The sequence below is a fragment of the Haliotis asinina genome, chromosome 9 (assembly GCF_037392515.1).
Source record: "Haliotis asinina isolate JCU_RB_2024 chromosome 9, JCU_Hal_asi_v2, whole genome shotgun sequence".
Lineage (NCBI taxonomy): Eukaryota > Metazoa > Mollusca > Gastropoda > Lepetellida > Haliotidae > Haliotis > Haliotis asinina.
In genome coordinates this window covers 17758480-17784619 of record NC_090288.1, presented here as the reverse complement: position 1 = coordinate 17784619, position 26140 = coordinate 17758480, and the positions used below count along the sequence as shown (strand labels likewise).

General features: G+C 38.1%; 1 protein-coding gene across 4 annotated transcripts in view; it reads right to left on the bottom strand.

The window, feature by feature from the left end:
* LOC137296579 (regulator of nonsense transcripts 2-like) overlaps nt 1-26140 on the bottom strand; it is a 269128-nt gene that overhangs the window by 19109 nt on the left and 223879 nt on the right. For all 4 annotated transcript variants that reach the window (XM_067828385.1, XM_067828386.1, XM_067828382.1 and 1 more), the window contains exons 7-26: nt 21221-21297; nt 20983-21063; nt 16286-16435; nt 14519-14736; nt 13965-14010; nt 13352-13483; nt 12839-12931; nt 12486-12525; nt 12158-12219; nt 10019-10111; nt 9812-9884; nt 6900-7073; nt 4092-4186; nt 3572-3657; nt 2691-2799; nt 2465-2522; nt 2059-2114; nt 1741-1857; nt 1435-1620; nt 852-893 (exon numbers count right to left, since the gene is read on the bottom strand). In XM_067828385.1, coding sequence (XP_067684486.1) covers nt 852-893; nt 1435-1620; nt 1741-1857; nt 2059-2114; nt 2465-2522; nt 2691-2799; nt 3572-3657; nt 4092-4186; nt 6900-7073; nt 9812-9884; nt 10019-10111; nt 12158-12219; nt 12486-12525; nt 12839-12931; nt 13352-13483; nt 13965-14010; nt 14519-14736; nt 16286-16435; nt 20983-21063; nt 21221-21297 — 1988 coding nt within the window. The remainder of the gene's footprint in view (nt 1-851; nt 894-1434; nt 1621-1740; nt 1858-2058; nt 2115-2464; nt 2523-2690; nt 2800-3571; nt 3658-4091; nt 4187-6899; nt 7074-9811; nt 9885-10018; nt 10112-12157; nt 12220-12485; nt 12526-12838; nt 12932-13351; nt 13484-13964; nt 14011-14518; nt 14737-16285; nt 16436-20982; nt 21064-21220; nt 21298-26140) is intronic.

Here is a 26140-nt window from a genome sequence, read left to right as displayed (position 1 = left end):
TCTTTCTTTGTCTGATTTTCTCGATGACTTTTGGTAAAAGTACTGAGCGGGAAACACGTACGCGTTAATTCCTTCCCATAGAATGCCGAGAGCGTCCATTGACCAAGCTAAGGGAACAAAGGTTGTTGTCTGTTTGTTGAATCTAGTTGCAAATAGGTCTATCTGTGGTGATCCGAAAGTTTGATTAGTTGAAACACTTCCCGATGCAGCATCCATTCTGTTGGAGATGGACGTAGGGGACGAGATAAGGCATCTGTCATGACGTTGCAGGCTCCTGGTATGTGACATGCTTTTACTTGAAGATTCAGACTGTTGACTAGGTTGAACAGTTGAAACGTTAGGCGTAGCAGAGATAGTGATCTTGTTGACCCTTGTTTGTTTATGTAAAAACGCTACTAATGTGGATCATTAATAACTCGTTTCTCAATGCTGTCAACCAGTGGACCATGAAAAGGGAGGTAATACTTGGGTGTGATTTTATGTCCGCTTCTTTTAGAAGGGAACTTCAAGGAATTTCAGGTGTTCCACTACCTTTGCCACGAAAAAGAATAAGCAATTAAGCAGGATAAGGAAAAATATAATAGTGATAAGCAACCATGAACTAATCACTGCATGGTGGGTAGCCTTTAGAAGTTGCTCTGTTTAGCACATTAAATGCCCGGCATACTATTGTAAGTAATGCAAAGCTGTGTTACCTGTCAAATATAAGTAATGTAGTGCTATGTTACCATACACTGAATATAGTATGCTTAGAGCCTAATTATGTACCTTGCTCTGCAAGGAGATGACGCAGTGCATGATTCTAATCATATGATATCATTGTGTTATAACAGAAACAATGTCTGACTTACAGCTGCATCGTCCCAGTCCAATTTTCTCATCTGTCTCAGCACCTAAAATGGTGGTCAATCACCAAATAATAATGATTAAAATAAATGCAGGGTAGAAGAATTTCAGATTGCAGGAAACTGTTTAAAAATAACCTCTGCACTCACTGAACAACATCCAGTATCACCAATGAGAAAGCACTGATGCCATCCCAACATGGTGCCTTAACATGGGAGTACACTCCACATGCACGAGGAATCAAAACACTTCTCATGTGGGTAAGTATACATAAGGCGTCATGACCATGTACAAATGTTCAATCCTTTTTGTGCTTGATAGGAACTCATGATTACAGAAGACATCAAGGTTACATGGTTAGCCATCTCTGATACCCAATCTACCTGAACAAGGGTATTCAACTCAGATAAGACTATGTTGAAACAGAAGTAAGAGCTCACACCAGTATTTCAGTACTATGTGTCCTAGGCTCAAAATCTATGGATGTACATTCATATTTGTCAAAATATTTTGTTTCCATATGAAAGCAAAGTAATTACTGTTGGTAAATGTATATAAAATGAATAGGATCATAAAATGTTACATTACCTTCTCAGTAGTAATTTTAGATAGGTCTTTGTAGAGGAGCTTGCGTATGTACTCATGCATGGGAGGTCTCTCGATCCGAGTCACCTGCTGAAACTCTGGTGGGTTGCTGTAGAAGTAGGCGTTCTCTATCATTGTTGTGTAGCGGCTGTCCAGGTGAAGGGCAGCCTTCTTCCTCATCATTACATCCTAAACAAAACATTCATCAAAGCTAAGGTTGTCAAGACATACAAAAGAGAAAGATTGCAATTAGTAAAGTGTTCCACAGCTACAGAGGACACTAATGTGAATGTATTCTGGCTGTATTACCAAATATGCTTTTGTCCTGTGATGTGAGTCCATAGACCTGTACAGGAATCTGCCACAAGACTCCAGGAGAGCACAGGCCATCTCAATGTTATGGTGGGAGAAATCGAACATCAGCATCTGGAAAACAAATGCAATGTTTCACAGAATGTTTTCAAATCTAATCATGCTTACTAGAATAGAAAGAAAAATGGCCACATTAACATGAAACATTGCAAGCAGCATGTGTAACAAAAGCTTTCGAAAATGGAACAGTTTTGAGTCTTGACATGGACATCACATGCTTTTGAAATCTCTGTCATCTCTGTATCATTATCCTACCTTCAAGCAATGCAAGACCTCTACTTTTGGACACATTTTGAACTTCACAAGTTCTCCTGCAAAAGAGTAACATGAACATACTAATATCTAATGACACAGATATAGGTAACATTTACGGTAATTCTGACTAAACATCAACTATTCCATTGATTTCACTGAATCCTGCAAAGAGGCTCAACATGCACTGTTGCAAGTAATACACTCAGACACCCAGCTAGCGGATCCCAATATCACATACCCTAAATCCCAGAACTCACAGATTACATTCACAAATGAAAGACATTCTGTGTGTCCTCCTAACAGCTGTATGTTATTCTTTAACATTACACACATCAAACCTGGATTAATTATTCACTGACAAAACAAAAAAAAAGCAATACAAATAATCAAGGCAATAACCACTCACCTAAGAATCTGACAGTTTTTAGTTTGGATTCAATGTTGATCTGGTCTTTCTTTTTAATCTGAAATGCAAGAATTATAAATGCAACTGTCAACCTTTCAACTTGTCCCATCCTATTCTCTCTCAGTACAGCATAAAGAATGACTGGTTGGTTCACAACATTCATTATCCATCCTTCAAAGACATCTTTGTTTGTTGTACCAATGGTTACAGAAGTAATAAGACTTACATGCCACTTGAAATCTCCTTTCAGGTACTGCACCAGATCGGTGGCTACATCCGGCATACAGGGGTTCAGAATGGCTACCAGCCGGGCATAGAAGGGCAACAGGTCATACCTGCACAAACAACATGACTGTTCAGAGCAACATACAAATTGAGTATGACTGAAACAATGTTTATCATACAATGGATTGTGTTCTTGGCACGATAATGCCAGTGGATGTTTCCCTTATCTGTTGGGGTCATATATGGATACTGATGCAAATTAGAGAGGTCATATGTAAATTTTAGGGACTCCTTTCGCAGAGTAAAAAAACATGGCATCAAGAGTCAGTGATCGTGTCTTGAACTAGGCTCACTAAATACAATGTTTATTCCTAATGCAGGATATTAACCACCCCGAAACACACTCGTGTGATAACCTATATTTACTATGCAGAATCAATGTCTTCCAAACTTTCTGCCTGATAAGTAATGCCTACATATGTCTGTATTTACTCTTAAATCTACTGGAATGGTGTCAGCAGAATGGTTCAAGCTACAGAAATGGTCTTTAAATGCTGAATAGGGCATGCTTGTTCAACACATATGGGTCCACTTGCACAAAGCAATCTTAGTGTTAGAACTATCTTAAGATTATGTTGAAGAATGGGAGTTACAATCATTGTAGCGCTAGGATCGGTTCATACAAGTCAGTCCTGGAGTGTATCACAATCTTCTGACTAAAATGTTGGGCTGCCTAATTATGTCAGTTCATTTCTGAATTTACTAATACCACGCATGTATTTACTAGAAAGATTTCACCTTGATCTTGAAAAGGAAAGCACCAGGAGAATAGACCTTCAAGTATTAACTACTGTATGAAAATTATGGCAAAAGATGACTTGCCTTGTCCGATGCACAGTAAACAATCCTCGAACAAGCTTCCTCCGGTTTGATTTGGTGTTGAAGTTCATGCAAAATTCAATGGCTGCCTGCAAAGCACAAGAAGCAATACACCATGATTAAAAGGCATCATAAACCATACAGCTGATAGCACTTATATTAGACATGCAATGTCAACCTTCCAGTAATGACCACTTTGTATAAATTGTGACATGCATACAGTTGTGCATTACTGTATCATAATGAATGTAGATCAGGCACTGCTGTGTGAAAAAGAGAGACCAAAATACAACAAGAAAACTGAATATGTTGAAAGAGAATTGTCTTCTCTTTCATGAAATTAGGATCATGAAAATAGAAAAAAAAATCAACAGAGTGAATCTCAAAGTAATGCACTGGATTAACAAAGAGTGCCAACTATCAACTGACACTATGTGAACTTCTACACAATATGAAGGTGTTTATCTCTGTTTCTCCTTTTTCTTTCTGCCTGTTATGTCCTGTTAACATTAAGTAAACACACCTTGTCAATGAGATCTCTGTTTACACAGTTGGGTAAAGACTGCAAGTATGCTTCAAACTGTGTCTTCATCAAAGTTCCCGTTTCACCATCATCTTCTGTAAACCCAATATGGAAACAACTTATAATCTAATACAAAAAAGGATTTTCTCAAGTACTGCTAATAATATTAACATGTACATGAGAAGTTTGACAGTTTCTTGATTCTACTGATCAGCCAGCCTTATTCCACTCTTTCACTACCCAAGATACCCACCATACAACATGCTTGATAAGATGAAATCATATAGATTATATTCCATGCTCTCCTAAACTGTAAACCCTAGCTTCAGTAACTTCAATTTCAAGACATTTCGCTCTAAAATTGACATGATTTTGAGGGTTGTATCTGCTGGTAAAAACTTCTATTACACTGTCATTATGACACTGTTATTCTAAAAAGCGTTGTATTATCCATTTTCACAATTTGGCACAAAATGGGCACAAAGCTCAAATTCCTTGAAAATTTCCAGACTTCAGCAAACATTCCAATTACATTTCATAGCTAACATAAAAACATGAAAATCAGTCCCTGATACAAAATGTAATTTTCTGAATAAAACTGATATTTTATACTTATCCTGAATCATGTTTATTATGCTTGTCACCTCCTTCTATGCAAAAGATAGTGAAACATTTGAAATCCCTTAAGTTCCTATTCTTTGAAGAGGCCATAAAATCACACTTACCCACAAGTAGCCTCCCTTTACACTTTGCGCCCTTATCGGTCACATGATAGGCCATGCTTGTTACTCTCTTTGAATACAGCCCAACATGTGAACTTACAGGGAAATCCAAGATGCCACAAGTGGTGAGGTTTAGAAGGCTTGACATCATGAGTCAGGATAAGTTTAAGTATCAATTTTATTAAAAAATTACATATTTTCCTCATCCTAACTCATGACAGAGAATTCTGCAAACAGAATCCAACAGAATCACTGGTGGCTCGGGCCTCTTCCTGGATTTTCTGGCTCTCTTTAACACATCTTGTATTTCCCCCCATTTCCCTGACATTTTTATGTGGATATGTATAGACATACTAACATCCTCCTAGTTATCTAGTGCAACTCTACCTCAGAATATTTCAATCAAGACGAGTTGCGAGCCTTCTTCATGTACGTGTATCTTTTCGTTACAAGTAATCATTCATGCTAGCCTGTCATAGACATACACATGGACTCTCAACCATTTACTCCTTGGAACGTTGGACTCTACAAGTCACGTGATAAAGGGTGAGATTTACTCAGCGCCTTTGCAGAATCTTTAGTTGTTGTAGTACAACATGTGGCCCAAATTGGTGAATGCCTGAGACATTCTCGGTGGTACGTGAGATAGTGGTTGGCAAGCATCGTGTCCAATTTCCAAAGCCATCCATTATGGCTGTAAACAAGCAGTTTCTATATAGAGTGTTGATTCTAAAGCTCTAACTTCATGTGGATTGGAGGCTCATAGAAAAGTCCTGCACATCCTCTGGACCAAGATCACCAGTGAGATGTTGCGAAATGATGATAAGATCCCAAGCAGGTACCTTAAATTTCTTTTGCTGGTCTTCTAACTTGAATGAGCTAGTAGGTCTGGCAATTTTTGACAGCTTTGTGCCTGTTTTTATGGTGATAACTCTGGGGTGAACGTGTGTAAGTTGAGAGCATTGAACTTTTCAATCTTCTAGTCTGTCAGAGATGACTAAGTATTCCCCTCTTGTGGATGTGAGGCCTTTCATGCAGTTAAACCTTCCTGCCATGCACATATCTCAAATCTCTTCCACTTATCATTGTGCATACTGCATTTGCCACTCTGGTGGAGTATCCTTTTTTCTTTATGCAAGCTTTGATATGGTCCATGCGTGAATCTGGAATGATGATGGATTCTCCTAAGCTTGCTTAATGTGCGGATGGATGAGTAGGTTCAACTCTGGTAGTTTCAGGGTTGGACTTCCCAGTTCTTGCACATGGAGGTGGAAATGTGTAAACGTCTGGTCCTTCCCATGCTCAGAAAGTCTGTCTGTTGCCCATGCCAGCAGTTCTGGTACTGGAGAGATGAATGTTGGTGCCTGTTTGATGACTCACATACAGGTCTATGCAGCGAAGCAGCGCTGTCTGTTCTATAAATTGCCTCATGGGGTTGATGACATGTCTGAGAACACTTTGGCCTCTTCAGATCTTCGTAGTATCAGCCGGAGGAACAATCTCCTTGTAAAAGGATCTCAAAGTAGAGCCTGAATGTGACTTCAATGAGGTTCTGTGCACTGATATCTTCTTCCTCTGTGACAAAGAGGATCTCTGTTTCTTCGTCTGTGATGAGGCTAACTCCGAAGATGCACTCTTCTTAGACTTGGGTGTTTCCTCCACAATACAAGAGATCAGCCCTGTGATATGTTTAGCAATTCACTGGAAATATGAACATCAGCAGTGGTTACTGACACACGACTACTTTCACAGTCACCAGTTTCACCAGGCATGACTTGAGAGTACATTCTGACCCTGTCCTTCACACATCAATGAACAGAAAATAAATACCTTCTTATTAAATTCTGTTTCTGACAAATATTAGTACATGAAGGACACAAAATCTGAAGATGAAATACATGTAAAACTCGTGGGTGAGTGTGACTTTATGCCCACTTCAAAGAAAGGGAACTTCAAGGGATTTAAGTATTCCACTATCATTCGCACAGAGAGAGGAGACAAGCATAATAAGCATGAGTCAGGACAAAGAAAAATATACACATTAATGATGAGTTTATAAGTCTATGGCGCAGGAGAAAGTGCTAACCTTCAGCTTCAGGTGGTATGAAGATCCTGTCCTCCCCTAAATCCTCTGCTATTTCCTCCCTGATACTAATGTCCTTGTCTTCACTGCTGTTACCATCACCCATCACCAGTTTCTCCTCCAGCTTCTCTTCCAGCTCTACCTCCAGGTCCTCCACCTCAAGGCACTCCAGGTCAACTGAAGGCAATACCAAGCCAGATAAATGGTAACCTACCACATGGGTTTCACAACAAGACAAATACAATGGCACTGAGGATATCCTTAGCTTATAATATTACCTCTGAGGAGAGCTTTCAAAACGCATCCTTGGATGTTTGCAACCTAAACATTCAAGAGTGCTAGCAAATTAGAAACAAACTGGGTGAACGAGGATTCAAACCAATGACCATAGGTATACAGAGTAACCAAACTGTTTCATGACTGCTGAGTGAATAAATGTGGCTTTATGCCATCAAATTCCATCTGACTGACATTGTCGATTAGTACTTGAATTTTTTCAACATAAACCAGTGGTTGGCAGTACGAGCAACATTCACCAAATTCGGTGGCTCCAACTAAAAGCATGTAATACTATTTTCACTGAGTATCCATTCAAGGGCACATGACAATGATCGCTCCATGTGTAGTCAAGTCTTGTAAAGATGCACCTGTGGCCCATATCACCACAAACCCACACTTTCAAGTTAACACTGACAAGCTGAAGATACCGGGGTAAGTTTTAACCCTATTTACTGATCAAAAAAAATTAATACAAACCTGTAGAAGTTATGAATTCTTTTGAAGAAAGTCCTCCTTGGGGTATACATAACCATTTTTATGTCCATTAAAAATCCCACGACAGTTTAACTATATTTTGCAATAAAACATTTACAAAACAAAAACTGTTTTGTCTTGTGAGACCACCCTTACAGAGCCCTGCTAGGGACCCCTACAGCCATGAGCAGGTAACTCTAGCAACACTGGCAACATTGTACCTCACTTTTCATGCTGAACGAATCTGACATAATGAGGGCAGGCGGGTGGACATACCCCACAGAGGACTTTCTTCAAAGAATTCATAACCTCTACAGGTTTGTATAATTCTTTTTCAGAAGAAGTCCTCCATGGGGTACATATAAGCATTTGACAGACTCGCAAAGACTCGAAAGCAGGGGTGGTATTTTGTCTGACAAGGGGTACATTTGAAGTGACAATCTACAACCTCACGGAAACAGACAAGAGTCATCAGAAGATAACATATCCCCCTGGCCCCAACATATTTGAAAGGACAAATAATCTGAGAGTTACTCTCTGGTTTTTTTTAGACTAAGTATGAATTGTTTCCATGGAAATCATGGAAATTATAAATGCCATATATCTGTAATCAGCAAAGGCACAATTTCAAGATCTGTCTCATATATCAGCCAAGATCTGTTGAAAGATATGAAATGGTTTTTGAGTTGTGCTCTGGAAATGCAGCCTACCCCTCCATTTTGAGACTAAGTACGAAACATTTCCATGGAAACCGAGAAAATAATAAATCACAAAAACCTTTAAAAACCAAAAGGCACCACTTTGGGGTCTGCCACACATATCTAGAAAGTTTTACGAACAGATATTAAGAAGTTTTTGAGTTCTGCTCTGGAAATGAAACACATCTCTCACTTTTCGGACTAGGTCCAAAACGTTTCCATGGAAACCAAGAAAATAATAAATCACAAGATCCTGCACATAGCAAAAGGCACCACTATAGATTCTGATTGATATATCTACCAAGTTTTGCAGAAAAATATTGAATGGCTTTTGAGTTCTGCTCCGGAAATGAAGCCCATCCCTCCATTTTGAGACTAAGTCCGAAACGTTTCCATGGAAACCGAGAAAATAATAAATCATAAAAATCTGTAGAGACCAAAAGGCACCACTTTGGGGTCTGCCACTCATATCTGCCAAGTTTTATGGACAGATATTAAGAAGTTTTTGAGTTCTGCTCTGGAAATGAAACACATCTCTCACTTTTCGGACAAGGTCTGAAACATTTCCATAGAAACCAAGAAAATAATAAATCACAAGATCCTGCAAATACCAAAAGGCATCATTATAGGTTGAGATTGATATATCTACCAAGTTTTGCAGAAAAATATTGAGTGGTTTTAGAGTTCTGCTCCGGAAACAAAGCCCATCCCTCCATTTTGAGACTAAGTCAGAAACGTTTCCATGGAAACCAAGGAAATAACAAATCACAAAAGCCTGTACATAGCAAAAGGCACCAGCTTCTGACTGATATATCAACCAAGTTTTGCAGAAAAATATTGAACGGCTTATGAGTTCTGCTCCAGAAACAAAGCCCACTCCACCAAGACATGGAAAAGACATGTTCCATGGAAAAACAAAAAAAATATAAAGGCCAAAAAACTGCAAACAGCAAAAGGCACAACCATAGGCTGAGATTACTATATCTATCAAGTTTGGTCTAAAAATATTAAACGGTTTCTGAGTTATGCTGCGGAAACAAAATGATCAGACGAACGGACGGACGGACAGACGTACATTACATGCCTGGGGGATAAAAAGTAACCTATGAATACCACTTAATGCCTGTGCAGTAGAAAAGGAACCATATACAGATTATGACTTTTTCTCACTCATAATGTAGGAAAGGGAGAAGTAAAACTCTAAATGGACCACGCAGGTCAATCTCTTAGAACAACAGTATGTAAAGTGAGGTACAAAGTTGACAGCTAAAGTTACTGGCTCTTGGCGGGGCCCTGTAAGGGTGGTTTCACAGGACAAAAGAAAATTTTTGTTTTGTAAATATTTTATTGCAAAATATAGTTACAACTGTTATGGGATTTTTAACGGACATAAAAATGCTTGTATGTCTACCAAAAAAGAAATGGTGTGAAACCCAAGATTGCTGAACAGAGCAGACAACTTACCTTCTTCTAGCACTGGATCAGATTCCTTGTTTGCATCTTTACTTGAAGACTGCTCACTGTCCTTGTACAAAATCTGTGGTAAAGCATTGTGCATTGTTTGAATGGTGTTTTAGGTATGGAAAGTAATTAATCTGAAAACTACTGTGCACCTAAATATTCATAACACATATCCTGCCTTCTGAAACTAAAGCTTAATGTTTAACTTACCCCTGGAATGAATGACCTCAGATCTGGGAGAGATTCATAGAATGTTCTTGTATCTTCATCTTCAAACAAAGTGCAGTCTCCCTCATACTGACACTGCAAATTACACACACACAATTGATAGATGGCACACCTACATAATTACCATCATTATTATAAATAAATAGTGAATGAACAAGCATATGTGTTTGCTGTTCACAGCATTCAACAATATACCAGCTTTAATACAGAATCTTATAAATAACTGAATCTAGATCCAACAATGCAGTGATTAATAGTATGAACAACAACTGACAATATTTTGGTTAACTGACTTCAAACGGATCAAGTCATTGACTCTTGTCATCTGATAGATAAGAACACCTATAAAAACAAGGTCTATTGTAAACCAGACAGCCCTTAATGGATGCAGTGGACCATGTACATGGATGAGTGTATAGAGTCTGCAATGCACAAAAACTTTTCATACACACTGGTCCTGCATAATCAAAAAAGTTATTACTTCAATCAAATTTGATTCACAGCCTTATTTCAGTACAGGCACTATAAACGACATGTTAGAATTTGCAATGTGAAGCAACTGATTCAATATTCGTTAAGTTTGAGTGAAATGAAACATTGACAAAAACAGTGAACAAGGGTTCTGAAACACCAGAGCACTGTGTTTGATTCAAACACCCAAACACAAAAGCCTAGTGCATGTGGACGACAGACTTCCATACTTTTTGTGTGTAGTATAATTCTAGATGGTCATAATTCAAAGAAACCAAAATACCTATAGTGTGTGTTTTTCTGTATGTTTTATACAGCTTTTAATCAGATGTATAGCCATGCTAATGTGGTCAAAATTAGTCTGATGATTTGTGTGTACATACATTTCATAACATAAACATATAGGTTATCACGTGAGTGTGTTTTGGGATGATTAATATCCTGCATTAGGAATAAACACTGTATTTAGTGAGCCTTGGCGAGCTCAATAAATAGTGTTTATTCCTAATGCAGGATATTAAAGATCCCAAAACACAAATTGTAATAACCTATTTATCATACTAAGTCATTCTTACTCTATAATTTAAAAAAATTAGATTTCATTTGCTACAGATCATAAAACTAAACTTTGTGGGATGTGCCCACATATCTGTGATGTCACAAATATGTGCGTAGTAATATAGGATACCATAAGCTCGGTGACACAATTTTCTCCTGATCACTCAGCTTTAGGCATCAGATCATCATGTTCCCTGTAAGTTTTTATGTTGAACCATGTATTGTTATCAACAAATCTTAGCTTACGTTTAAAAACAACAAACTCACATGCAAGTAACTAACAACAAATATTTTTAATGTTCGCATAAGACTGTGCACCTGGATTCCTATGTTGTTCTCTCTCTAACACTGACAGTAAGTCGAGGAACTGATGTTGGTATCTTTGTCAGCCTATGAACTTCTATCTTTGCTTTGTAATCTACTCCACCTATCATCATCAGGCATGACCTTGAAAGCACTGATAGTACCGTAGCTACAGCCGTCAATCCCAACACGACTGCCAACCTTGGATGCCATGTTTGTTTACACTTTGAAAGTAGTCCCTAAAATTTCCATATGACCTCTCTAATTTGCATCAATATCCGTACATGACCCCAACTTATACCAAAAAATTTGTTGGCTTTTAACCTGCTGAGAACACTATCGACTGTATGACAAACTAAGAGATCTGAAGCAATTAAAAATTGTGAGCGAAAAAGTAGGTAATGATATCCTAAACTGTCTGGTTTCCCAAAGTATATTTTTTCAGCAGATCATGTGATGAAGTGAAGTGACCATAACCTTAGTGCTAAGCTTGGCACACCAAGTTAAAATCTAAGCAAGATTTCTTTGTGAAACTGATGGAACTGCAGACTAATTAACCCTAATTCTGATGTTAGTAGTTACGGGTAACCTTAACTGAGACTGTTTTGTGAAAGTCGACCAAATGCTGACTTGCACAAAGCAACCTTAGCGCCGAGACTTTCATTTCTCTCATGATTACGCATAGACTTACACAAGTTTCAGGATTAGGACTGATTTGTATAAGCAGGTCCAGGCAAACTTGCATGTATGTACTAATGTCAGTTTTTAAGCTTTGCACTGGTACGGTACCTCTGTTCCTTTCATGGGACTGAAAAAATCAAACATTCCTCCGGTTTCATCTTGTTTTAGATCTGAAAATGGAATACGATGAACATGACAACAGGTTGTGTAACCATGGCAACAATACCTTCACAATAATTCCAAGAAATATTTTGACTTAAGTTGACACTACTAGTACCAGTAATGGACTATCTGAACTGTGCTATTGAATTTATGATTAAGAAATGATAATAAAAGTAGGAATATCTATTTCAGTACAGACATCAACACTGTTATTGGATATACCTATCTCAATGTAACTTATAGAAGATGTATTGTTTATTGATATATTACAAACCTTCTTCTGGAAGGTCAGGTAAATCCTCATCTAGTAGATCCTTGAAGAAATGCAGACTCATATGACACACTACTGTTAAAACATATATTCACACATGAGAAGATAACATACTATGTCTAACAAAATTCACCAAAGAAAATACTTGTTGTCCATGTTGTAATGAGAGCCACAAACCTCAAAATAGAAAATGAAGGGAGTAGCTGCGTAATACACAATCTTCTGAAGAGTAGGAGCTGAAATGATGTCTCCAATATCATACATGCTTGACCAACTGATAACTGGATATTAAATTTAGATTTTAGCAACACTTCTTCATAACAAATCCAAGAGTTTCATGTTTTTATCTTACTTACAGCTAGAACTGCTGCACTTGTGTGAAGCTTCTGGTATGCTGTCAAGGCATTTTCATATCCTTCACGTCTCTCAGCGCTCAGTTCACCTTTGGTCTGTGGAAATGACATGTTGATAACTGGCAACTTAACAAAACTGCATGGAGAACTCTAGAACTTAGAAGCTAGAACTTCACATGAGGATGACTCAGGATAATATTTTATATTCACATTAAAATCTGTGAGTTGGTGAGATGGGTCCGACATAACTATTTCAGTTATTTGTTGTGTGTCAGCTTAATGTAGGTAGAAAGCTCCAGTTGAATAGCAGCAAGGAAGCAAATGACACTGACAAACCAAGGAACCTAGTCAAGCAATCTAGCATGCAAACTCCCTACCACTTGAATCAGGTTTTGAAAGGGATGTTGGGAGAAACACAACTCATAATTTTTAGCACTATAACATGACAGTAAACTGTTTTTCAACATACGAAATTTGTTAAATTCAGTAAAATGTAAATAGCAGAAACTACAATACTTGTAGAAGTCTTCGGTTTTGTCTTTCCATGCCCTTCAGCTCCTTGTGGTCTTTGATGAGGTGTTTCATCAGGGAGCTGGAGTAGTCTTTCAATAAGTTCCTGCAGGCTTTCTGGCGTTCAGGAGGCAGTAACTAATTTGACAAGCAGAGTTCCTTCAACATGAGTGACTCAAAAAAGGTTAACAAAATACCAAGAAGCTTGGTTGGACAGACAACCAAGTGATTAATGTTTTTGTAAGAAAAGCAAGATTCATGGATGTCAGGTTTTTACAGTAAATAACACAATGTTTCGGAGTGAACGTTTGATGAAGGAGCAAGCCTAGACACCATGGTGTTCTCTCCAAAAGTAGGCAAGAATTCTTTAGCCATTTTCAGAAAATATGCAGGTGAGTCTTGTTATCTTTCAGTCACCAATATTACACCAACGTTACTCATATCCTTGCTAACTGAAACTGGTCAAGACTATCCAATGAATTGTAGAGCTTCACTGTGTACTGATCCAACTTCATATTCTACATGGCATACATGTGGGCAAGGTAGGTAAGTCATCATAAAATTCAAGTTAAAATGTAGTAAAACAGCTTACAACCATCATCTAATTTATTAAGCTCACCTTGCTTTTCATGATCTCTGCTCCATGATGCTTCTCAGAAAGCAACCTGTAAACAAATACTAGGTTCTTGAGAACAAACTGGTAAAGAACTGATCCTAGAGTCACAATCTTAGCTATAATGACTTTCAAAACCAACACACCACCTAACAATTCATATGAACAGAACATTTTAAGGTTATTCTTTTCACCTTAACACTGTGGGCTTTCCCATCCTTTGAGTGAAGGCTCCTAACAACACCTGCATAAGTAATGTTGGAAAATATCTATGGGTCATCTAATAAATCTATGCTACCAATGAAACAAATACTCAGTAACACCCAAATATTTAAGTCATGTTTTGCAGGAAAGAGCAATATTTTAGATACATTGAGTCTGTGACACAATCAAGTGGCTGATATTGTGACCAATGTTACACGCTCCTGTGATGAAGCAAGAACCAAATCACATCACTAGACACATTTGTTCTCCTCTAACAACCAGCAGTTTCACTGAGTCATAAACCCAGACTCTCCACAAGAGTTATTTCATTACAAATGTTTTTGGATGTAGCTAACCTGATCTTTCTGGGCAAGATACCAACAAAGTCATCCCCACAGTGTTTGCAGAAGCTGGAGATGATGGAGAGGTTGTTGTGCTCATCCTTGTCGTTGTTTACCAGTATTGACAGCTGATTGGCCAACACTGGCAGGCCTTCCTTCAGTGAGAACACGCCCACAGATATCAGTTCCGCAAAGAAACGAAGATCCACTCGATACTTGCTTAGATTTGAAATCTGCAACAGTGATGGTGACCTTTCTCAGCATGAGGCACTTTCTACACTTGTGGCTGATGAAGTTACAATGGAGTAAACAAGAAAGTGTTAAAGTGTGATGAATCGGGCAATATCTGAATTTCTCAAAATGCTCCTAAACCAACCAGACTAAGCTCACATTATTTTACAAATTTCTGCACCATCTCAGATATATTTATGGTGTACTGTGTCCAAATCACTGCACTGAAGTTACTTAAACATTAAATGTCGCTTTCAAAAATATCAATTCAAATTTGAAAACTAAGAAGCTAAACAACAGAACATTGTGGAATATCTGATAGATTGTTCTGTGCCTGTACATTCCATGGGCTTTGAAGAGTCCCTTTCATTTCAAATATTTATCCCATAAATCCCAGTGACTGTCAATCATTTTGACAGAATCAGTCATACAGATTTATACTGAGAACCATGTCACTACATTAACAAGCATTCACAAACAGGAATTTTTCAAAAGCTTCTTGAGTTTTGAGGCTAAACCTTCAGAGCTAAAACATGCACATAGAAATACAAGAAAGAGCTGGTATCTTATATGTCAACCATATCAAGTCAACAGTAAAACTGTGTATTACACTGTTTGGAAGAATGATGTTCCTTCATTCTCAATCAAAGAAAGTCATAGCAATAAGTAAGAAAATACAAATGTCATTTAACAAAAAATTCTCTCCAGAAAATAATCAGCAACTGATTGGTATTTCTGGCAAAACAATGCCATATGGACTTAAAATATCATTTGTCTCTGATTGAAACTAAAACATGCAGTAAACAGAACCTTGAAATAGATATTAACATTAACATTATAATACATACTCACATGAGCATCGACAATAAGTAATTTGCCCCTTTTGTGTATTGCCATGACAACCTGTGATTACAAGTAGTGAATTTCTTCTAGAATAAAGTCAACACTAACCTTATACCCCAGAACTAAACATCAGGTCACTAAAAGGTCCCAAATTAACATTGTCATATGAGTTTCTACGATTTTCAATTTTTATCAATAATTTATGCACCATCTCAGATATGTTTATAGTGTACTGTATCCAAATCACTGCACTGAAGTCAAAATGTCAGAAGTCAACTTCAACCAATCAGAAAATAGTTTTCTCAAGCATTATGACCAAATGACAAGTAACTTCAACATCAGATGTCGCTTCCGAAAATATCAATTCAAATTTGAAAAGTAGGAAGCTAAACAATAGAACATTCAACACCTGGCAAAGACAAAATTAGTGTGAAATATCAACATTTAGCAAAACATCCCCAAAAGAAGGCGTATCTATATCACATTGCTAAGATGAGGTAAGATATAGGTAGCCTATGAGGATTGAATAATAAAACCTAACAAAATATAATTAGTTTCAGTTATGAGAGAATCATTATCAATGACCCAAAGTAATTTTGTTCAGTCAAAATATTTCTTTTCTACACATTCAGAATGATTCAAAATCATGAAAAGTCACGTTTAGCCTAATATCTGACTGAGTACTGAAGGGGCTTTCCGTGTTGGTACCTTCTCATCCTTCTTGTTCAGTAGATACTTCTGGAAGTTTTCCAGGAGTGCAGGAGTAAACTCAGCATATCTCTGATGCATCAGGCTGCATAACTGCACTGCCGACTGAACATCAGACATCTTCAGCTTCACCTCAGCCAGGGCTGATGCCTGAAGAATAGAACATTGTTGGGAAATTATAGTGAATAGACTAAATAATGTGACATAAATATTACCAAGCATACGATTTCAATCAGAGGAACTTCCACTTGAAATTTCAAAAGTATTAATTGGAAACTACAAACTTCATTAAAAAATTGGAAATTTTAATTATAAATTGTGCATTTATATACTTATTCTTTCTCACGTTATGCACTTCTCTTCTGCAATGATGTACAGAAACATGCTGTAGGCTAAGCTGAATAAAACTTCTGGTCTCTGACATCTGACCTCTGTCCCTACTCCATAACAGCACCTGTCAATCATTCCAATAAGCGTGCAGATCGCTCAGATGATCACCTGACAGCATGCCCTTGTCATTCTCTCTTTGGAGAGTTCTGTAATCCGTTATGTGGGGCAAGTCGGGTGGGTATACATCGCGTGAGATAGGCAAAGTATAAAATATACAACTTATGGTTAAAAATTCCAAATCTTGCAGTATGCATTATCCAACAGCTGCAAGGTGGGTCGCAGATTACCCTGTATCAACTCTACCACCATGAGATTGAGCAACACGTGGAGGCCAAGAGAAAGCACCAATTCCCGATATGCTGACTCTGAACTTGTGTTGGGCTGATTCTCATGATAACCGCTTGGATTACACAGCACAAAAATGCCAGGGAGTGGGCACTTGCAGTTTGGCAAGTTGACCCCACCTCAGGTACCCATTTGAATTAAAGTTGTGGATCTTAATCTGGACAGTCCCTGCTTTGAAATCATCCCATCCCCCCACCCCTACCCTTTTACACAGACACACACTGCAATGTGGGTAAAGGGAGAATGGCCCAGTTGCTAAACTTCTTTAACATTCAGTACCAATCCCTCTCGCAAACCAAAGGAAAATGTCTTAGGAACAGAATGCTTTGAAAACCACATACATAATCAGGAATCAAGACCTCACTAACATAATTGCTGAGAGAGGAAAGGTCATTTAGCAGAGTGTTGACTGCCTCTGCATGTAGACTGTGCTTCTCAGTCCTTCAAGTCATGGGTATGACAGTGCTGTCTGTGGTCAACCCCAAAAAAACTTCTGGATTTCTCAAATGCACATGGAAGACATCCAGGGTGCGTAACTCAGAGATGTGTGCTGCATTAGCCAAAGCCAAAAGAAAGGCCTTAAAGGTGACTTGCTTAGAGGGCTTCTGCTATGAGGGCTCTTATTCTGTTGATGTGAAATGGTTAAGCACCATGGAAAGGTCCCAAGCTGGTGGTCAGAACTTTGATTGGTTAACAACTTCGTATGATCTGAGGAAAGACTGGAGTTCAGAGATGGTAGATACCTTCACGCACAAAGTCGCAGCAATAACAGTGTTGAGTGTGGCCACGTACACAGATAAAGAAGAATCCCTCACCTTCCTTATAATGCGAAGATGTTGTGGGTATTCTGCAATCATCTGTGGTGAAACAGTAGTTGGAGATGTTATCAGCTTCGTCCTGCAGTCTGCCTACAATTTTTCAACTTGTCATCGTAGACTGACCAAGTGGAGGTTTGATGCATCATGGTTACATCTGTAGCAACTCTCATGGAATATCCTTTGGCAGTTAGTGAGTTACATAGAAGATGGAGTGTAAACAGAGAGTGCGGATGAAGCAGATCAGCGAGATTTGGAAGAGGAACAGAACTTGGGGCAGCCAACTCTGAAGATCTATGAACCAAATTCTGGAACATATGTAGATGCAGTTTCCACTCTGTCAGGGATGGATGATCCCGATGGGAGAGAGAATATGCGATCACGTTCTTCACTCCTGGTATATGGTTGGCCTGAACTGAGATGTTGAGAGAGTCCACCAATTAGAAGAACCGCTGTCAAAAGACCCTTTAGATCCCATCCGTTTGACGTACCCACTATCTGATGTATTGTCTGACTGAATCATAAGCCTGGTTGACTGAAGGTGTTGCCAATAATTTCATTGCTTAAATCAGCACCCTGAGCGCCTATATGTTGATGTGATGTGCGGTCTGGAAGAGACCAGCACCATGCCACTTGCTGATCGAGAATGTAAGTTCCCACTCATGTAGAAATGCGTCTACGTAAAGGCAGTGAGTCAAACGACTCTGAAATAACTTCACTGCACACGTTCAATTCATCCATTCACCACTGGAGATGGGAATGGACCATCTGAGGTAGAAAGATGTTAGCGGTTATCATGATGTGCTGAACGAGGAATAAGTGAAGAGGTCAAAGTTGCAGCTGACCCCTGAGGGTCAAGGTCTTGGTCGACATGAGTTAACCCAGGATTTCCTGCCATTGACAAAGAGTCCCAGTTTGGGATAGCACAAGGGGGACTAGTCCACTGCTTCCACCAAATGTAAGGGATAACAATCAAGACACCAGTCGACACACAAAACATTTGGACAAGACTGTACAAGACAAGGCTGGACTAGACAAGGGTCACAGTGTCACATGTGATGCATGGTTATTGCGCTAATTGAAGGGACTATCTGTCTCATGTTTACATCTCCCACCTGATCTTGCACAACTGGTCCCTCGGAACAATCTGTTGAGCTCCATGTTGAGCTACAAGCTCTCTGTTCATTCACTAGCCAGCACAACAGGCGAAGTAGCTGCATGACTGATCTGTGTCTGAATACAGTTGTCTACATACACTTCGAACATTATTTCACTTCAATGGAGAAAGCTGGTGATGGGTATCGTCACCAATGTACCAAAGCCAAAGAAATTCAAAACGTGAGTCCACTAGTAGTGGGTGCCAAATGAAGCATGGAACCTTGCAAATGTCTGGTAAGATTGGGACATGCAGGCATCCTGTAGGTCGAGGCTGGTAAGGTAATCCTCCCGTTTGATAAGAGTTTTGAGGAGCACCACATACAGAAATTGAGGGGAAGGTTGCAGAAACATTTCGTTGAAGATTTTCATATTGAGACAGAGTCCTTTGTAACCAGAAAGATTGGTAAGTAGAACACCAGGCTGGTGGGAGTCGGACACAGGGATTCTATCACAAATTATTGAACAAGTGTCTGGGGAGATAAGTGGCGCACTGAGAGTAAGTAGCACATTAGAAGTAAGCTGTGCACTGAAACCAAGCTCTGTACTAGAAGCAAGCAGTGAACTGGATGTAAGCAGCACTCCCAATGCAGGTCGAACTCGATACCATCTATGTACTTGTAGAGAAAGCAGGAGGATTCGAGAACGCAGCACTAGGACCAAGCACTGTACTTGAAGAAAGTAGCAAACAGGTAGGCAGTGATAAATCTGTCAGTGTATTAGAGAGTGTCGAATTGACAGAAGGCATCGAACAAGAGTGAACACAAGAGTAAGTGTCCCCAGAGGCGCAGAGGGAGATGGAACAAGCAACTCAAGCGGCACACTGGAAACAACCGAACAAGCAGTTTGTTTGGTAGAAAGTAGAGATTGTGCTATCACTCTCAGAGAAGTAGCCAGTGTAGTGATGGGACTGGAGAATTCAGGAGAAAAAAACAAACAAAAACGAACCCAGATCAATCATCGTATGTTCAAGATGGATACTATAATGTATCTGTTGTCTTTAACTAGGACTGGTGTGCATCTGCTGTACAGTTTGCAAACAATGTTTGGATGGAGGACCAGAAAGCATAAAATTTTGCTGAGTTTGCATTAGAGAATGCAATATAGTTTGTAGCTTTATAATAAGTAGTAAAGTATTTCCCTTTTGAAACACTTTAAAATTTCGATTATTTTGGCTTTGCAGATCTCTGATGCCATTATGCCTTCACCAATCTCTGGTGTCTGGAAGCGACAAGGTGATTGTCAGAAAAACTCATCAATATCCAAGTGAGCAGTCACAATATCCAATACAATCAGCATAAAAGTTGTGTTGATCAGCAGCTGAAAAGATGCTGTTATACTCATCTCAGTGTTTGCATTTCTTTGTAGAACTGCTATTACAGTTGCCCATATTGAACAAAGAGGTAATGTCTACCTGAAAGTACAACACACGTCCACACAGTTGTAGCAACTAGAAGGAGAATGACAAGGGCAGACTGTCAGGTGATCATCTGAGCGATCTGCACTTTTATTGATCTGAGTGACAGGTCCTACTGTGGAGTGGGGCAGATGTCAAGTATTAGAGGCCAGAAGTTTTATTCAGCTTAGCATACAGCTTGTTTCCACAGTGGTCATAGAAGAAGAATGGTACATACCATGAGATAGGATAAATCTAAAAATGTGAATTAATGAAAAAAAATTTATGGTACTGAACAGTAAGTCTGACAGATCTATTTGCATTGAGAAACATCCCCCAATAACATAATTCAGCAATCATTCAAAGTCAGCTGAGCCTAACTAATACTATGTCTACATAAATGTAACGAAAACACTGAATATTCACAACAAAGTATTTCTGTTAATATTTTAAGCATGCATCTATAAATTCACTCACTCATGAGAAAGAGGATCATGACATGTTGGCTATACTGAACAGCAGGTTGAAAGCTTTTATCATGATTCAGCCATACTGTAGGTTGTGGACTAGACAAAGGAACATAACTGACAACTTACAGCTTCCCCTATGTACTTGGTCAGGTTTAGACTTCCAAAATCCTTAATTAAACCTTCGAATTGTGATTCTGTCATGTTTCTCTGCAACAGATTGAAAGATAACCAACAAAATATTTATATATTTTGTGTAACATATTTACTCTTCTGTGATGATTTATAAAACTTAAAAGCAAATTTAAAACTTGCAGAATAAGTAAGGGAACAAATGTGAATGGGTGACAGTTTTCTCAATACTCACGAGTCTTTTCACAAATGCTGTATTCTTTTTCAAGCTTGAATCGAGTTTCCCAAAGAAAGACTCATCAGGTCTATTTTCTAAAGGAAAACATTAGGCATCAAAAGTATGGTTATTTATGATAGATATAATATATAAATCTGAATTCCTATAACCAGTGTACTTACAAAACATACATAATACAGAAAAGGGTACATTTTTTTAAAGTAAAAATATAGTATGACCAGAAATTACTAAGAATTTAAAGACAGTACATTTTATATTTTTTTTTCATTAATTACTCATGTATTAAATGTGAGTATTAGCAGAACATAACTCCAGATTCAAAGTCAGGTGAACAGTTGGTATTTTGTCAAGTCATCAATTGCAGCGATGCAGGTTTCAATGTGGCAGGGCATAGTACTGATCAAAGAAGTTAGAAAGTCATGGTTTATGTTTTCCCAATATCGGACCACTTCTTTCTTTTCAGTAATATTTGTCACATTTTTCTTATTGACACTTTCCTTCATATTCCCCATAATGTCCTGCTGGAAAATCCAAAACTTTCCATAGAAAACATGAGCAGATGAAGTAATTGTCCCTAGAGAATATCTGCATACCACTCACTGTTCATATTCCCTTCAAAACAGAGGGACGTTACCCCTAACACAGATATGCCACCCCACATTTCGGACTGTACTTTGGGCGCTGATACAAAGGGTTTTCAGTTTGTTTGGTCCAGAATTTCAGTGTATTAGGAAACAGCCACACAGATATTTCATCTGAGAAAATCACATTGTAAGCTGTAAGCACCAGTTCAACTTTCGCTCCTTTTGTTTAGGTTTCATGATCGGTGATGGAATTCCTTGACTTTCTGTCAACCCATTACATGTAGCTCAGTTCTTATTGTCCACTTACAGACAGCCACAGTTCCCCTAGCAATCATATCCAGTTCTCTAGACACCTTCGTTTGTTTTAAGACAAAAGCATACCAAACCACTGACAGTTAATTTTCTTGGCCTACCTTTACCTCTCTGGTGCTCAAGGCAGTATCCATGTGGAATATTTTTCAAAACATGATAAACAGTGGACAAAGGGATACCTGTTCTACTTGAAATTGCTTTAGCTGATCTGATGTCCTTGTTAGTATACTTTAAAATCAACTTCCTCTTTTCTAAATCATCCATACTGAGGATCACTGAAAATATCATCTGCTATCATGCAAACAAAGGGGATAACTCTTCACAAACTAATGAAAAAGGATTAACAGAGTTGTCTCTCTTGAATTAAACTAAGCACTTGATAGCTGGTCATGGTTCTTAAAGATCACATATACTCTCGTAAGGTACAAATACAAAATCACTTGCTGACATCGCTATAAATGAAACTCCGCCATTAAAACTACTCATTTCGATCTTTAATTAACTTAAATGGACCTTTTTGTCAACAGTGCACAATTCTCAGCCGCAAACGAAATTTCAACCAATCAGAGCGGTGTGTCTCCGTGACATAATTGTAAGTATAGAAATGAGGGTCTGTGCAGTATTCATCTACATTTCAGGGGTTAAACTATTTCGTTTACAGGTGTGTACAAACCTGAAATTGCGAAAGCTGTTGAGAATCTACTATCATTTAGTTTTGTCTCCTGCTTTGCCTAGTTTTCGAGTTACAACCCTTGTTTTCACAGACCATTCTGTCAAAATTACTTGGTGTCGCTAGGGTTGTAATTTGTGTTAGGTGGTATAAACCTACACGTTATTTGTCATCATTCACTAGATGCTCAGTTAATGAATTTATAACATGTATAATTAGTGGTAACGCCACTTAGATTACCCGACAAAGGTCCCCATTTGGCATTTCTTGTGTCTAAATCGATCAAAGGATTAACCGATAACACCCTGTTTGATTAATTAGTTTTACGTGGATTTAAATGGGGGATTTGTCAAAAGGTAGTGTTTATGTATGTACATTTCCTAATCTATACTGAATACACTCTGTCGTGTCTGTGTCTATGTAAAAACAACACCCTTCTTTCAAAGGATTAACCGCCAATACATTGATTAACTGCTCATTATTGGCTAACCAAATATATTTTTAAAAAGAATGATGCACATTGTGCAATTAGTTGGCAGGTGTGCTATCTTGGGTAACCAATGAAACTATACAGCAATGTGAAAAACCTGAAACGATACATCAAATTTTCGTATATTAGACTGTTAAAAGACACATCACTTGAGAAATCTGCAGATGAATTATATATCACTCACTTTTGTGGATATTGATGGATACATTCCTCAAACAAGGTAATAGCTTGGCATTGCTCCTAAAACTTTAATTTTAATATTTGCATTTTTGTTTTTATTAAGTTGTCGTAGCTTTCAACAGAATCACTGTTTTCGTCGTGAAGTGTAATGATGCAGACGACATACACTAAGGCATGCGTGCGAATTATGATTCATATAGGCAAACTATGAAATGTCTACATATTACATTCCTGTTATACATTCGCAGATTGCTTCTTTTTATTAAGTTTCAAAATGCATACAAGTATGATTGTAAAGTAATTAGGATTATGAGACCAAGTATAAAGATGTATATTGACAAGTGTCTACACACTGGTGAGTGAACGTTACAAAGAAAGTAAATTTAGCAAGTGAAGAAATTTATCGCACAGTATTTTCACTTCGACCCCGACCTCGCTTAGGTTATGTTACAGGTTGTGTCATGCAAACTCCTTTTGGTAATGATTCAAATTCATATATATGTAGTTTTCATTTTCTAACTTGATGAAAACAAACCATAATCTCATTAATTCAAATGGATTTGACTTCACGATTTTCAAAAATGGCGGTGCCCTGTCTTGGGATGAATGCTATATTAGTTTGTTTTCACCGTCTTACAAAAGTAAAATTACTTTCTACTGGTAGTAAAATATGTATTTTATTGATGGACAAAAGGATTTTGCATGACATTGATTATAACATAACAATTTCATTTTTGGAAGTGAGGTGGAGGTCAACCCCACCTTGCTTCCTTGGAAGGAGTCCTTATCTTAAAAGCTGTGTCATGCAAAATCCTTTTGTGGTGTCAACACCACCGTACTGGTTAAAAAAAATGATCCTACACCTTAAATACTAAATCCAAAACAAAACATCAATTTAGATAATCCAACTCCGTTTTCCTCACTTCTCATTTTGTATTTTCAAGGAAATCACATGACCGCTGACATAGACTGTCACATGACAACAACATGCGCCACTGTTTGTTTAGAGATATCCTGTCGGTCCGTGATCAACGTGTCACTTGTAACAACTTAATTATGGTTAATTGTTTGAGTAAAGTTCAGTTGGTAAGTGTGCTGACAATGTGTGTATAGATGCGTAGTTAAACATGTCACTTGATTGTTGAGTCCGTTAATCGTTACTTTTGATCTTTAGGTAGCACGTTTATGAGGATGACTTCCGATTGCGCGACTGAAGTTTTCATTGCAACAACCAGCTTTGACACTTCGAGACAAAAGGGTAAATTTGTACTTGTTAGAGCCTTTGGGGACCCTAAAATGAGTTCGACACAACCGGGAATTCGACACATCTAGTTCGACACATCAGGGTAAAAATAATTATAAATATAAAGAAATCGGCAGGGACCGAGATGTCAGTTCGACACATCCGAGAATTCGTCTCAACCGAGTTCGAGACAATGGGGTTCGACTGTATTTTATTGATGGACATTAGGATTTTACATGACATTGCTTATAACATAACAATTTCACTCTTGGAAGCGGTCAATATAGGGGTCAATATAATATTACTTACGATATTATTGTCACTTCGACCACAACCTCATTTCCAAGGAAGAAAGCATTATATCCATGCAAAATCCTTTTGGTCAGCAATGTGTAGTAAGCAGTCTTGATTTTACAAACTCGATGAAACTTGAACTACATTTACTGTCCTGGAAGCGTGGTAGGGGGCGAACCATCTGATTTAGCATATACCACAGGCTTCCACATACTCACTTCGCACACACTAACAACCAATTTAAGCACAAACTATGGGGTCCTGTGGAAATCTGTGCATAGTGACACCATCACCCGACCCCAAGGAACAACTGACGGCAACACAACAATTCGGCATGTCTTTGGTGACGTCGAGAAATCAGCAAAATGACGAGCTTTCTACACATTTTCCATACATTTAACTGAGAATCGTTCCTTCTATGACGTCACTGTAAGGCTCTGGCGACAGAGTTACGTAACCTGTCTGTGGTTTCGTTTGCGAGTGAGAGAGAAGCAGACTGCTTTTTAGCAACTTTTGAGCGCTTGGTATTAATTAACCACAAGTTGTTTTTTTAAAAAATTGGTTTTCCGTTTATGACTAACCAGAAGTCTTTCATATGCAGTGATAAAAAGAGTACCAAAAAACTGAGTCTAGTTGTCCTTTAATACCTGAAATCTAATTAAACATGTTCCTAAAATTCTTAATAATTTCTGGTCATACTATATTACTATACACTAACTGATGCAACTCATACAAAAACATCCTGTTGTGTTCCTCAAGAACAGTAACAACATTTCACCTGAAAGCACCCAACTACTGAACATATACACTGGCTTCACATGTGATATTGCGATAGCAATAGTCTATTGCAATACACTATTGCAACCAACTACTGCAATAGTCATCTACTGCAATAGTTTTTCTTCTCCTTGAATTGTCTCATTTGAAGTCATTTCCCAAACGATTGGATAGCTCACATGAAATATAAACAAGTTGAAGTAGTTTCAATTTCTTTTAATAAATGACATGAAACTTGAGGTACAGATCAAAGTAAACAGTTAACACATTAACTCAATGAAGCTGCAAATCTGCACCAAAATATCCTGCATTTTGTGCTCTGCATTTATCAATGGAAGTCAGTTACTAAACTATTGATAGTCACACA